The 13518-nt window shown below is 40.8% G+C and overlaps 1 protein-coding gene across 2 annotated transcripts in view; it reads right to left on the bottom strand.

Annotated features, from left to right (window-relative positions):
* The window catches only part of tmem132e (transmembrane protein 132E), a 583956-nt gene that overhangs the window by 180523 nt on the left and 389915 nt on the right, over nt 1-13518 (bottom strand). For both annotated transcript variants that reach the window (XM_048557374.2, XM_048557372.2), the window contains one exon: nt 7793-7936. In XM_048557374.2, the coding sequence (XP_048413331.2) occupies nt 7793-7936 (144 nt within the window). The remainder of the gene's footprint in view (nt 1-7792; nt 7937-13518) is intronic.

The following is a 13518-nucleotide window of genomic DNA, read 5'->3' on the forward strand; positions in this document are numbered from 1 at the left end:
TGAGCAAGAAACCTAGCAAACATGTGGGTGATTCAGCTTGCCACTTGCTCAAAAGGATCTTTACTTTGGAAATGAGGTGGCAACATCTCTAGTCATGTTCAGTGGGTACCAGCCATATGCGCACAGTCATTAATATCTGGCATGTATCAGCATCTAAGAACCTTCATGGCTAATCTCTTTTCGGCTTATGACATACCTTTGCACTTCAATGCTGTACCTTGGGCTGCACTGGCAATTATCATTGGAACATTACTGCAGCAAGGACACTGCATCAGAATCACACATCCAAGTCATGGACCGGACGAGGCTGCATCTCTGAAGTCTTCATTTACTGTGATAGCAATCACTCAATTTGAGCCTACCTAGGTACTCACAGTACCCTTGACTTGCATTGGCTTGCCTTGCCCTTTTGCACTCTGCTTCCTTAGCCAGAGCTGCCAGGCTTCTGTCTTGCCATGCTATGTCATGCATATAAAAGCCAGGAAGTTTGTCATAGTTGCCAGCAGGCTCAGTCAAGTCAAGGGGAATCGCCTTCACTCAGGGATCCAGCACATCAAGTCAGGAGCGGCCTCTGATACCAGTTCGGGACCTGTTCAGCAACAATCTCTCTAATTTTATTTTTCAGGAGCCCACCACTGATCTTGATTCTTTCTGCTCCAATGTGGGCTGGAATAAGAGAGAAAGATAGGTATTGTGAGAATTGAAAATGGATGGCACAGCTATACTGTTGGTGTAGGTGAGGTGTCCTGAGCGATTTAGTAGGCAGTACAAATGACATGTAGGGTGAGTGGTCTCACAGGTTGCTATGGCTGAGACTGAGCAGGGAAGATGTAGGCAGGGTTGAGAATAGTAAAGCTTGAGCCTTGCTTCAAGTTAGGTACAGGAGCAGAGATGGAGTGAGTACGAGATATTAGAGAGAAGACGGTAGGAATTATCATGGAGGAGATAAGAAAAATAGACCTTCTTTCTACAGTGGTGGGCCTTTCTCCAGCTGGCTGAGGCTGTTTTAAACTGGGTGTAACCTTGGACATAGCTAGCATGGTCTACTGATATGGCCCTCTGTGCTGGTCCTGGGGGAAAGAGATGTCCCATGTCAGTAGCCCCCCATCCAGCAGTACCCCAACAACCCCACCTGAAAAGTGAGGCATCAAGTTCTTCCTGGCTGCCAAGACCAGAGCACACGTGGGAAGCTAAGCAGTGCAGCTCCAGACTGACTTTTGTGTGAGTATGCAATAGACTTTGAAAGATGGTGACAGCACAAAGTGGCGAGTTGTACTGGGAACAGCGCAAGGTAAGGTGGTGGAAATCGAACATGACAGAAGGTAGAGGGATGAGGTGGGCAATTAAGTTGGGAATTTTGATAAGAAATGGTGAGAGATCTTAGGCCAAATGACAACAAACCCTCTCTAAAATGTGACATAACCGGAATCAGCCAAAAAAGTAAGATTTAGCCCATAGATTGTAATGCTTTTATTACATTCCCAAAATGTTTCTGATACAGTTAATAAATAAAACTGTATTTTCTGTCTGCATTGACTGAATTATATATTTATTAATCCAGTTTCTCCACACTAAAATAGATTGCAAAAGATCACTCTCAAATGGAATGATGAAAGATCATTCAGCCATGATCTATTGACCTATGCAGAATCATCCTTTGTCATTCCATTCTTTATTATATGCCTATGAATTAGCAGGATTAATTAATTTCCTTTTGAGTAATTATTCATTTATTACTTTGGTAGACAGGTCTGATGCAAACAATTTATACAAATGAAATTCTTCAATAGTTACGATTATACTTCTAATGTATCATATCTCAGGTGGTTCAAAGTGATTAGATGATTAATAAGAAAATAAAAAGTATTAATTGACTATGTGTAACATTGTGCTGAGGTACAGTGTTCACTTTGGAATCTGAAGGATCTGTTTAGGATATTGTCCTGTTCACGTCTCTTGTGCAGTGCTAATGGAATTTTTCTAACATTTAAATACACATTGGGAGCTCAGCTACGGACATTTGTCATTTGTTCAGTCAGCTTTAGACAAAGTCTAAATTCTGCTGTATATCTTTTTTTTAATTAATTGTTTTGAAGAAAAAATATTGACCCAGATAATCTGATGAACTGAGAGTCACTAATGCTGCATACAGAGTTATACATCAGGACTATGGGGAATCCCTAATGAAGTAGACTCTAGGATGGTCATGGAAATAGAATTTTCTGATAGAAAATTCCTTTGTGACTGAAACACTTTGTAAGGGTCAATTTAAGTCAGAAATTTAAGTCAGTTGACTCACTTAAACTTAATAGATTCACAGGAAAAGTTAAAGAAGAGGAAACCTATTCTAACTCCCAAGTAACTATCAAACTGACCCTGTGACTGAATGCTGACCACCAATAGGTACCAACGAAGTGATGAAACAGAGCACTCCACACACATTCTGTTTGGGTTCTGCCATGGCAAATTACCTCCTGAATCTTTTTTACAGCGTTGTTCCAAACATAGACAAAAGAGTTGAAATCTAGGAGTGAGGTGATAGTGACTGATGTTGATATCAAGACAGCACTTGACTAAGTACTATCAGCAAATCCAGAAAAACCAAAATCAATGAGAAATTGGTGGCAAGTAACTCATTTCTTAACTCCCTGAAGCCTGTATGCCTATGAACAAGCACATGTCATGAGTATGATGGAACATCTCCAATTTCCCGGAAGACTGCAGCACTCAAGAACCTCAACACCATCCAGGACAAGTTCATTGGCACCCTTTCCACTACCTTTAACACTCATTTTATCCACTGCCATAGGCTAAATACTGGTGGCAACTGGATGAAGTTCTTAAGTGAGCATTAATTTCTGACGTAAAGGTCTTAACTGGCCCATTGCAGTACGCACAGTCTATCAGGAACTCCAGTAGAAACAAAAGTCAATGGATCAGGAGAAAACTCTCCAATAGTTAGGTTCATACTTCGCACAAAGGAAGATTGTTGTGGTTTCTGGAAGTCAGTTAACTGTTCGAGGTTTACAGGAAATTCTCTAGACACTCAACTAATCGCAAATGTAATATCTTAACATGAAAAAAGGGAGTCGGAAAACAGGAGCCCAAAGGCCAGTTAGCCCATCACCTGTCATCAAATAAACACTGCAGTCTATTTGTAAGGAAGCAATAACAGGATCTTTTGAAAATTGCAGTAGAATCAAGCGGAGTCCACATGATATTATGAAAACGGAAATCACATATGACAAATTTACTGGAATTCTTTGACCATATAAGAAGCAGAGTGAATAAAGGGGAATAATTAGATATAGTATATTTGGAATTCAAAGAGGCATTCAGTAAAATGCCTACAAGGACCAAATAACCTGTTACTTCTCCTATTTCTCATGTTCATATGTTCTTAGGGAATGCAAGCTGCTTGCTATCTTCACAGCCTCCATTTTATCTCCCTGTTGTACTATAGATCCAAAGTAATTTCCAATGTTGCCTCAAAAATATTGCAGCCTTTGTGTATACAGATCACCCATTCTTTTTGCCATCTCCATCATAATATGGCAACATCCTTCAGTATATACAGTGAAACTTATTTGAAAACAGCGAAAAAGTTCCACAGATTTTACTTACCTGTAATCAAATTATTGTTCCTTTAAATAATATTACTCCAGGATCAATGGTGCTGTTTCATGCTCCATTTTTTAAGAACGTATAATGTAGGTGAGGTTCAAAGCGTTGCTCTGCCACTGAACTTTTGGCTGGGTCTCTCTCCTCCTTTTCATCTCCTGTACTAACTAATACCTCCAGTGATGATAGATCATGTCCCTCCCACCTCTTACGTGTTGTTTCATTTATTTTCTTTTATTTCTTTTCTAGTTTTCCACAAGTAATTTGAATTAGCTTCAGTAAAATGACAGCAGATATTCTTTAACCAAGAACACACTATCATCCAGACTTGAAAAAAGTCTAGCTATGCACATTTTTCAGCCCCATTTTGAGCATGTAGCCAGTTAACACTGCATTCTGTAATGGGTTGCACACCAAAATACCCCCTTAGCTGAAAGCAAGTCTAGGCAACTATTTTCCACTTAACATTATTCATGTTAATCACCTCATATCTAATCAGAAATGAGTTTTCTTAGTACAATCACAGTTTGATTTAAAATCTTGAGCCTAGAATTTACTAGCACAAATAAGTGAGTATATTATCAATAAAAACAGAAAGTAATTTATCAATAGTGATTATTACTCTTAAAAGAAAATGAAATGTTATAAAGAATAGACTGTCTCAATCTGACAATATGTTAATACAGCTTGCAGTATATTACATAATAACAGTGACTGACAACCTATTTCTGACACGTCCTTGGTAAAAGCAATGCAGATAATCTGCCTTGGTTAACCAATGTAAACTGTCAGAAGAACAGATTCTTTTTGGTTGTCATACTAGGATAATGCTAGAGTCCCATCTAGTTAAAAAAAATCACCAAATCTGTCCAGCACTAGGATAATATGATTGCATCCAACATGTACCTTGTCTAGCAACTCAAAAGTTGTTTAGAGCGTGGAGCTGGATGAACACAGCAGGCCAAGCAGCATCTCAGGAGCACAAAAGCTGACGTTTTTGGCCTAGACCCTTCATCAGAGGCCCGAAACGTCAGCTTTTGTGCTCCTGAGAGCTGCTTGGCCTGCTGTGTTCATCCAGCTCCACACTTTGTTATCTTGGATTCTACAGCATCTGCAGTTCCCATTATCACTATCAGTTGTTTAGAGCATTAAGGTTTATATGAGAACAGCCAGGCAGTATGTTTGTCAGGGCATGGAATAAGTGCAGCTGGACAATTCTTTTTAAAGCACGTACTGAAATCCTCTTTCATGTACTGAAAGTGGAATGTGACTGTTGAAGCACCTTCTATTAATGAACTGTAATGTATTTCACAATGCTTGCAACAGAAGACATCTGACTAGTTCACAGAAGGTTCCTAAATAATGCTCCATCTCTTTCCTACTGCATGCTTTACTACCCTTACTGATTTGAAACAGATCTAAGCAGAGATTCAAGGCCTAGAAATACAAAATTCAAAAGAAAAACAATATGTTTGTGCTAGCTATGCACAATGCTGAGGCTCATTTAAATTTTCAGCCAGTCAGCACTGCATTCTGCACTCAGTTTGCATATTGAAATCTTAAAGATGGTGAGCAGGAGCCATGGGATTCAATAACAAAATGGACAGGCCGAGGTGCATGTAAATTTGGATTCTCAGCCTCAAGTTATTCAGTCAGCAAGCTATAAATATGTGGCAGATGTACCTTGGCACTTTACTGTAGAAGGGATCTTGGAAATCAAATTATATTTTGCTATCAACAGCCCTCATGTAGGTTCTCAAAAGGTTCAGTGGTCAATAAAGAAGAAGGCTGATCCATAGAGAGTAGTGGCGTTTGGGAAGGAGCATAGCTTTGATCTTAAAGGAAGATATACCTATGATTATTCTGCAGGGAGCATAGCAATGAATAGACAAGGTGGATGACTAGGGTGGGGTTGGGTCATGGGCAGTTCAGAGGCTGGAGTGACTGTTAAGGATTGCCTAGAGTGGGGTGTTTGTGTTCAGGATGATGGTTAGTGTTGAATAGACAGAAGGATCAGGAGCGAGGATAGCAGTGAACTGGAACAACAACATGACAGTGGCCTTGAATGGATGGGTACTATTAAACAGCGTAATAGCGATGATTGGGGGATACGGTAGTCGTGGGGGTAGATGGCATCAGTGTTTGTTTGTAAGCATTTGCTGTGTTATATTAAGGGGTTAAGAAGATATTCAGGATAATATCGGGTAAGTTTACTTCAGCAATACCTCAGCAGCAGAAAATGAGTGATGTTACACTTATTGCTCTTTTTGTTCAGATGATAAGAATCATAGATAATGATGCCCCATCTAATAAATAGACCTTTCTATTTTTGCTGACCTTCTACAAAAGGCATGGGAAGACTACATTAAAACCTATGATCTTTCTGCAGGCTTGAGCAGTGAAATCTTCTGATTGAACACAATGGCCTCTCTAGTACCAAATTTACCCTTGCGGCAACACCATTTCTCACCCTCACCAGAGTCTCCTGACTGAATGTGGCAATCTTTACTCAATTACCTTTATTACTCAATTACCTGCACATCTGCTAATGTGGTACACTGTATCCGCTGTTCCCATTGTGGCCTCCTCTACATCGGGGAAACCAAGTGGAGGCTTGGGGACTGCTTTGCGGAACACCTACTCTCAGTTCACACTAAACAACTGCAACTCCCAGTCGCAAACCATTTCAACTCCCCCTCCCACTCCTTGGACAATATGTCCATCCTGGGCCTCCTGCAGTGCCACAATGGTGACACCCGAAAGCTGCAGGAACAGCATCTCATATTTCGCGTGGGAACCTTGCAGCACAAGGGTATCAATGTGGACTTCACAAGCTTCAGAATCTCCCCTCCCCTGACTGTATCCCAAAACCAGACAAGCTCGTCCCCGCCTCCCTAACTATCCCTTTCACCTCAAGCCCCACACCCATCTCCTACCCACTAACCTCATCCCACCTCCTTGACCTATTCGTCCTCCCTGGACCGACCTATCCCCTCCCGAACACCCCACCTACATTCACCTTTACGAGCTCCAATCCCACCTCTTTGACCTGGCTGGCTCCTCTCCACCTATCTTCTCCTTTATCCATCTTCTAACCCCCTCTGTCTCTATTTATTTCAGAATCCCCTTCCCTTACCCCATTTCTGAAGAAGGGTCTTGATACGAAACTTCAGCTTTCCTGCTCCTCTAATGCTGCTTGGCCTGCTGTGTTCATGCAGCTCTACACCGTGTTATCTCAATTACCTTCATTACAGGGCAGTATTGATGGTACTGCCCTGGGAGAAATGCAATCCCAGTAGTGCCATTGTTTCAAAAAGCTCTTCAAGGCAAGATATTGTAACTTAAAAGGAATTAAATTGCTTATTGGCATAGAATCAGATTGGACATCTTGTATATGGCTGCAGTTGTGTTACCCCTAGATTTTTGACCTTCCACTGGGGCCATTGCCTGCCCTGACAAAATCCAGCCCATTAAATCTACTTCTTTCTCCAAAGACGCTGCCAGAGGTGCAGAATATTTCATGCATTTTCATTTCATATTTCTAATATCCACTGAATATTGCTCCTATGTAAAAAGCCTACACTACGTTATGTTAATTCAAATCTATTAAGATCCAATTCCTCTTAAAATTATGCACAAACATTGAATTTTCTGCAGTAATGTCAATGATTTTGAAGGTTCAGGAGGCAAAGCTTTCATGTTATGTCCATCCTTACAAAAAAAAGATAACAAATAACAGTGTTACTTTATTTTGACAAAAATGTGGAATCAATCAGTTTGTGTAACTTGATTTTGTACACTGTTGGAAATTGGACGTATTTGCAACCTAACTGCAACACTAAGTTAAAAAATTATGACATGAACAATAATAAAGAATTGCAACATCTAGGTGTTTTCAACTGATATAATCTTCCTTTATTCAGGATGCTATCAATCCCATTCTTAAGTCATTATGTTAATCTGTTTAAAATATCAGGTGTAGTCCAATTGAATATTACCAGACACCATGGTGGCTGACACCTCAATAATGTAATAGAAATACTAATACTACATCCATTTTTTTGATTGAAATAAATCTATGAATGCATGAATGAAACAAATTAATTCAGCTGGTAACATTGGCTAACAATTCATTCCATGTTCATTTTTGTCTCACTGTCTGCATGCCTACCTTAATAATATCTTCATTAGTTGATCTGCACTGAACAGAGGGTGACACATCTGTGATGATTCCATTCATTTCCACAGCAACGACCTTTAAAGGAATGGCGACAGTCCTTCCTGTCAGTATTGCAGTATTGATGATCTCTGCATCCTAGTAAAGGAGGGGAGTAGCATAATGTTATTCTTTGGACAGTTCATTGTTTTCACATATTTAGCAAATTAGACTCTGAGCCTGGGAACCATAGATACAGCATTCAGTCTTTGGTTTATTGATTGAAGTAATCTGGAGGAAAGCAGTAAATTTCAGGTCAAGTGAGGATCATTTAGTTTCAATTTTTGAATTATTTCTTCCTTCACATGTATTTTGATAATTGATGTGAACCAAATACCTCTTCACTTTCCTTTTACTTTGTGTAGAAGGGCAGTCAATCTGCTTCTGACAACATGATTTGAAACTTCATCTCATTGTTGGTACTGTTGGCAAACAATTTGCATTTTTAAGATATTTTTGTCACCCAAGCAACATTACCTTCCAAAGATAGTAGGAACTGCTGATGCTGGAGAATCTGAGATAACAAGGTGTAGAACTGGATGAACACAGCAGACCAGGCAGCATCAGAGGAGCAGGAAAACTGACATTTCGGGTCTAGACCCTTCTTCAATGCATTTTGATTTAGAAAATGGTAAAAAAACGAACCTAATTGCAGACACCAAGAAAGCAAATAGCAAAGATGACTGCACGATAAACAATACCCACGTGAAACACTAAATAAAAACCAAATGAACTGCGGATGCTGTAAATCAGAAACAAAAACAGAAACTGCTGTAAAGGCTCAGCAGCTCTGACAGTATCTGTAGAGAGAAATAAGAGTTTACATTTCAGATCAAGTGACCCTTCTTCAGCTCTGTTCTCAGACCTGCTGCGCTGTTCCAGCAGTTTCTGTTTTTGTTTCCCACTTGAAACAAGTCTGCATTACTTAAATGTTCCTGACCATAAGCTGTTTAATTGCATAATGAATGCTGACCCCAAACATGTGAAATCCTCCATGAGAACGTAGTCTCTTAAAATGAACAGTTTATTCTAACTTAGCATTTCAATTTTTCTGTGCTCTCACACTGCATTAAACAGGAAGAGTATTCTCTGAATTCATACTCCTTCATTACCAGTTGTTATAGCACAAACCAACTTTGAACAAGGATGCTGAGGCCATGAAAGCGCATCCAGAAGATGCAGCATGTGAATATTGTGGAACACCCATTGATCTGACAGATCATCATATGCAATATGAATGTCTGGTTCCATTGTGTAAGCCTTACAAGCTCTGACATATATAAATATAAACCTGATGAAGAACTAAAAAGATCATACATGACTACCTCGATAAAATATATGTTGTGCTCAACAACAATTCTAAGCTCATTTCCATTGGACCTGCTGCTATAGATTTCACAGCCACACTTCAGGACAAATTGCAGAGGTGGTTGTTAGGCTTGGCTTTGAGATATTTATGATAGGGCTGGTTTTCGTGGCTCACTGCATTCACGCATGTGCAGGCTACCACACAAAAGGAATGCCCCTTTATGTCCTGTTGTACCTGTGCCTGACTCAACACAGTAATGACTTGGCCAAATGGTTGACTGAATTGCTGCAAGCAGTTTTAAATTTGTTTTCCACAAACACTGTGAGGGAAGTGGTGGCATAGTGATAACTTCCCTGAAACTGGCAACTCGTGAGCCTCAGTCTGATGTTTTGAAGACATGGGTTGGAATTCCACTATGGCAGGGAGGGAAATTTGAATTCTATGAAATCTGGAACTAGAAGCTAACCTAATAGCCACAAAGTAATCATTGTCAGTTGTTATAAAAAACTCTCTCACTAACATCCTTTAGGGAAGGGAACCTGCTATCTTTACTTGATCTGACCAACATGTGATTTCAGAGCCACAGCTGCGTGGTTCACTCTTAACTACTTCTGGACAGTTAGGGAAGGGCAATAAATTTTGGCTTCAGCAGTAAAGAATTAAACTGAATGCACTTAAAGTGAATGAATAAAAAAAACACTTTCTCAAAGCTCATACAAAACCTAAATATCGAGTAATATCATGTTCATGCACTGTTTCAACATTGTTAGCCTAATTAGCAAAGCAATCAAGGAAACCAGTGATATTTACACTAGGTCAGTTTTCCTTGAACCTAGCAACACAGTTGAATTCAGTTTCAATTATACTATATATGCCAAGTTGATAGCTTTGCTATGGGATCCCTCTGATGTCCTAAATATCCTTATTAATTACCATTACTTTGATGGAATGACCATTACTCTTCTACTCATTGTGTCTTCCAATATGTAGATGACATGTTGCAATATTTGAATCCACAATTACATCAAAGAATTTCTTTACAAGCTGCATAAACTCCTTTGTGTATTTAAATTTAGCATTGAAATAGAGCAATCAAATGAAATTGCTTTCCTCAAGGTGCAAGTTGAGAAGTCTGCCAATGAGTTCCCTACTACTAAAATTGTAAGGCGATGTTCATTTATCAATATACACTTTGGGATTCCAAACATTCCACAAGGGACAATATTAATTTATTGACAACCATATGAAAGCATCATAGCTATCTACTCACGATGAAAGGTTGATGCTAAGATAAGCCATTTCAAAACTATTCTGCATTATGTTTACCCTGATCAAATCTTCACTCACTGTCTATTGCTGTGTGAATGCATAAAATGACCAATGGCTGCCACATTTGGCCCTGACAGGTGTCCATTCCAACTTAGATTACCCTTGAAGAAAAGGGTGTCTCAAAGATTTGAGAAGCTGGTGAACCTAGCTATCTCATGCTGCTAATATGTAGCAAATAAGCAAGTGATATTTTCCCCTAACATGGTGCTGCTGTCAAGCCCGAAAGAAGTAATATGGTATATGTGTTTCAGTAGCAATGTGATACCAAGTATGTGGGCTGCACTTCCCAATGACTGGCATATCATAACAAGCAATGCATCCCATTGGCTGTCCTCAGCAGGCAACCTGCTGACTTGTATTCAACCAGCCCTTGTTTGCAAACCTTACTACTCTGTATCCAACATGATTCTGCTATTTGAAAAAAAGCTATTTGATAATGCCACAATCAGTTGCAGTCTACCTATTTGGTATATGTTTAATCAGCAAACTAAGATTGATAATTAACAAATTATGTTGCATCTCCTGCAACCAATGGTACAACAAATCAACACCCATTTATCACATTTATGAATTTATGAACTATTTGTACGTTTGGCTTCTTGGACAATGAGTGAAAGATGAGAAGCACGAAGATCATGTTTTTTAAATAATGTTTAGCAAGCAATTATAAAGCTGTTATCGTTAGACATTGTCAATTCTCAAATCATATTATTAAATCCATGCATTAGGATTCAACATTGAATGAGTTATAATGAACTTTCCTTTTACTGGCACTAAGAGGTAAGTAATGTGACATCCTTTTTCATATAGGGAAGCAGGCAAAAAATGGTAGCTATAGACTGATTAGCCTAACATCTACCGTTGAAAAAAATTGGAATCTGTTATTACAGAAATACTTGGAAAAATCACAATCTAATCAAGCAAAGCCAGCTTGGCTTCATGGAAGGAAAATTTCTGAAGAGTTTTTCAATGAAGTCTCAACTAGAGTAAATAGGAGGGAGCCAGTAGATGTGTTTGTTTGGACTTTCAGAAGGCATTTAATAGAATACATCACAAAAGGTTAAGTCATAAGATAAAAGGTCATGGTTTTGGAAGCAGTGTATTGGCATGGATAGACAGTTGATTAATGGCCAGGAAACAGTGAGTGGGGATAAGGAGTTCTTTTTCAGCTTGTATCCTGCAACTAGTGGGGTTGCGCAGGGATCAGTGCTGGGACTGCAACTATTTACAATGCATAATAAGGACTTGGTGGAAGGAAGCAAATGTACTTTGGCCAAACTTGCAGCTGACAGAATGATAGGCAGGTTGTGAGAGGGATACAAACTGTTTACAGAAAGATATTGATAGGTTAAGTAAGCAGATAAAAAGTTGGCAAATGGAGTGCATCATGGGAAAACCGAAGTTGTTCATTTTGGAAGACAGAACAGTAGAATAGAATAGTATTTAAATGGAGAAAAGCTCCAGAAAGCCACAACACAAAATGACTTGTGAGTTGTGCAAGCAACACAAAACGCTATCACACAGGTGCGGCTGGTAATTAGGAGGAGTAATGGAATGTTGATCCTGAACATGCCTTTGATACAGTGGTGATGTCACTACCTCTGAGCAAGAGGCCCAGTTTCAAGTCCTATCTGCTCCAGAGGAGTGTAATAACTTCTCTGAACAAACGGATTTAAAATCTCTGGAATGTTGACCCTTATTTCAAAGGGATTGGAGTAGAACAGTAAGGAAGTCTTAGTATAACTACACATGGTGCTGGTGAAAATAAAATGTGAGGCTGGATGAACACAGCAGGCCCAGCAGCATCCCAAGAGCACAAAAGCTGACGTTTCGGGCCTAGACCCTTCATCAGAGAGGGGTATGGGGTGAGGGTTCTGGAATAAATAGCGAGAGAGGGGGAGGCGGATCGAAGATGGAGAGAAAAGAAGATAGGTGGACAGGAGAGTATAGGTGGGGAGGTAGCGAGGGGATAGGTCAGTCCAGGGAAGAAGGACAGGTCAAGGAGGTGGGATGAGGTTAGTAGGTAGGAGATGGAGGTGCGGCTTGGGGTGGGAGGAAGGGATGGGTGAGAGGAAGAACAGGTTAGGGAGGCAGGGACAGGCTGGGCTGGTTTTGGGATGCAGTGGGGGAAGGGGAGATTTTGAAGCTGGTGAAGTCCACATTGATACCATTGGGCTGCAGGGTTCCCAAGCGGAATATGAATTGCTGTTCCTGCAACCTTCGGGTGGCATCATTGTGGCACTGCAGGAGGCCCATGATGGACATGTCATCTGAAGAATGGGAGGGGGAGTGGAAATGGTTTGTGACTGGGAGGTGCAGTTGTTTATTGCGAACCGAGCGGAGGTGTTCTGCAAAGCGGTCCCCAAGCCTCCGCTTGGTTTCCCCAATGTAGAGGAAGCCACGCCAGGTACAGTGGATGCAGTATACCACATTGGCAGATGTGCAGGTGAACCTCCCAGTCGCAAACCATTTCCACTCCCCCTCCCATTCTTTACATGACATGTCCATCATGGGCCTCCTGCAGTGCCACAATGATGCCACCTGAAGGTTGCAGGAACAGAAACTCATATTCCACTTGGGAATCCTGCAGCCCAATGGTATCAATGTGGACTTCACCAGCTTCAAAGTCTCCCCTTCCCCCACCGCATCCCAAAACCAGCCCAGTTCGTCCCCTCCCCCCACTGCACCACACAACCAGCCCAGCTCTTCCCCTCCACCCACTGCATCCCAAAACCAGTCCAACCTGTCTCTGCCTCCCTAACCTGTTCTTCCTCTCACCCATCCCTTCCTCCCACTCCAAGCCGCACCTCAATTTCCTACCTACTAACCTCATCCCACCTCCTTGACCTGTCCGTCTTCCCTGGTCTGACCTATCCCCTCCCTACCTCCCCACCTATACCCTCCTCTCCACCTATCTTCTTTTCTCTCCATCTTCGGTCCGCCTCCCCCTCTCTCCCTATTTATTCCAGAACCCTCACCCCATCCCCCTCTCTGATGAAGGGTCTAGGCCCGAAACATCACCTTTTGTGCTCCTGGGATGCTG

The sequence above is a fragment of the Stegostoma tigrinum genome, chromosome 27, assembly GCF_030684315.1.
Source record: "Stegostoma tigrinum isolate sSteTig4 chromosome 27, sSteTig4.hap1, whole genome shotgun sequence".
Classification (NCBI taxonomy): Eukaryota; Metazoa; Chordata; class Chondrichthyes; order Orectolobiformes; family Stegostomatidae; genus Stegostoma; species Stegostoma tigrinum.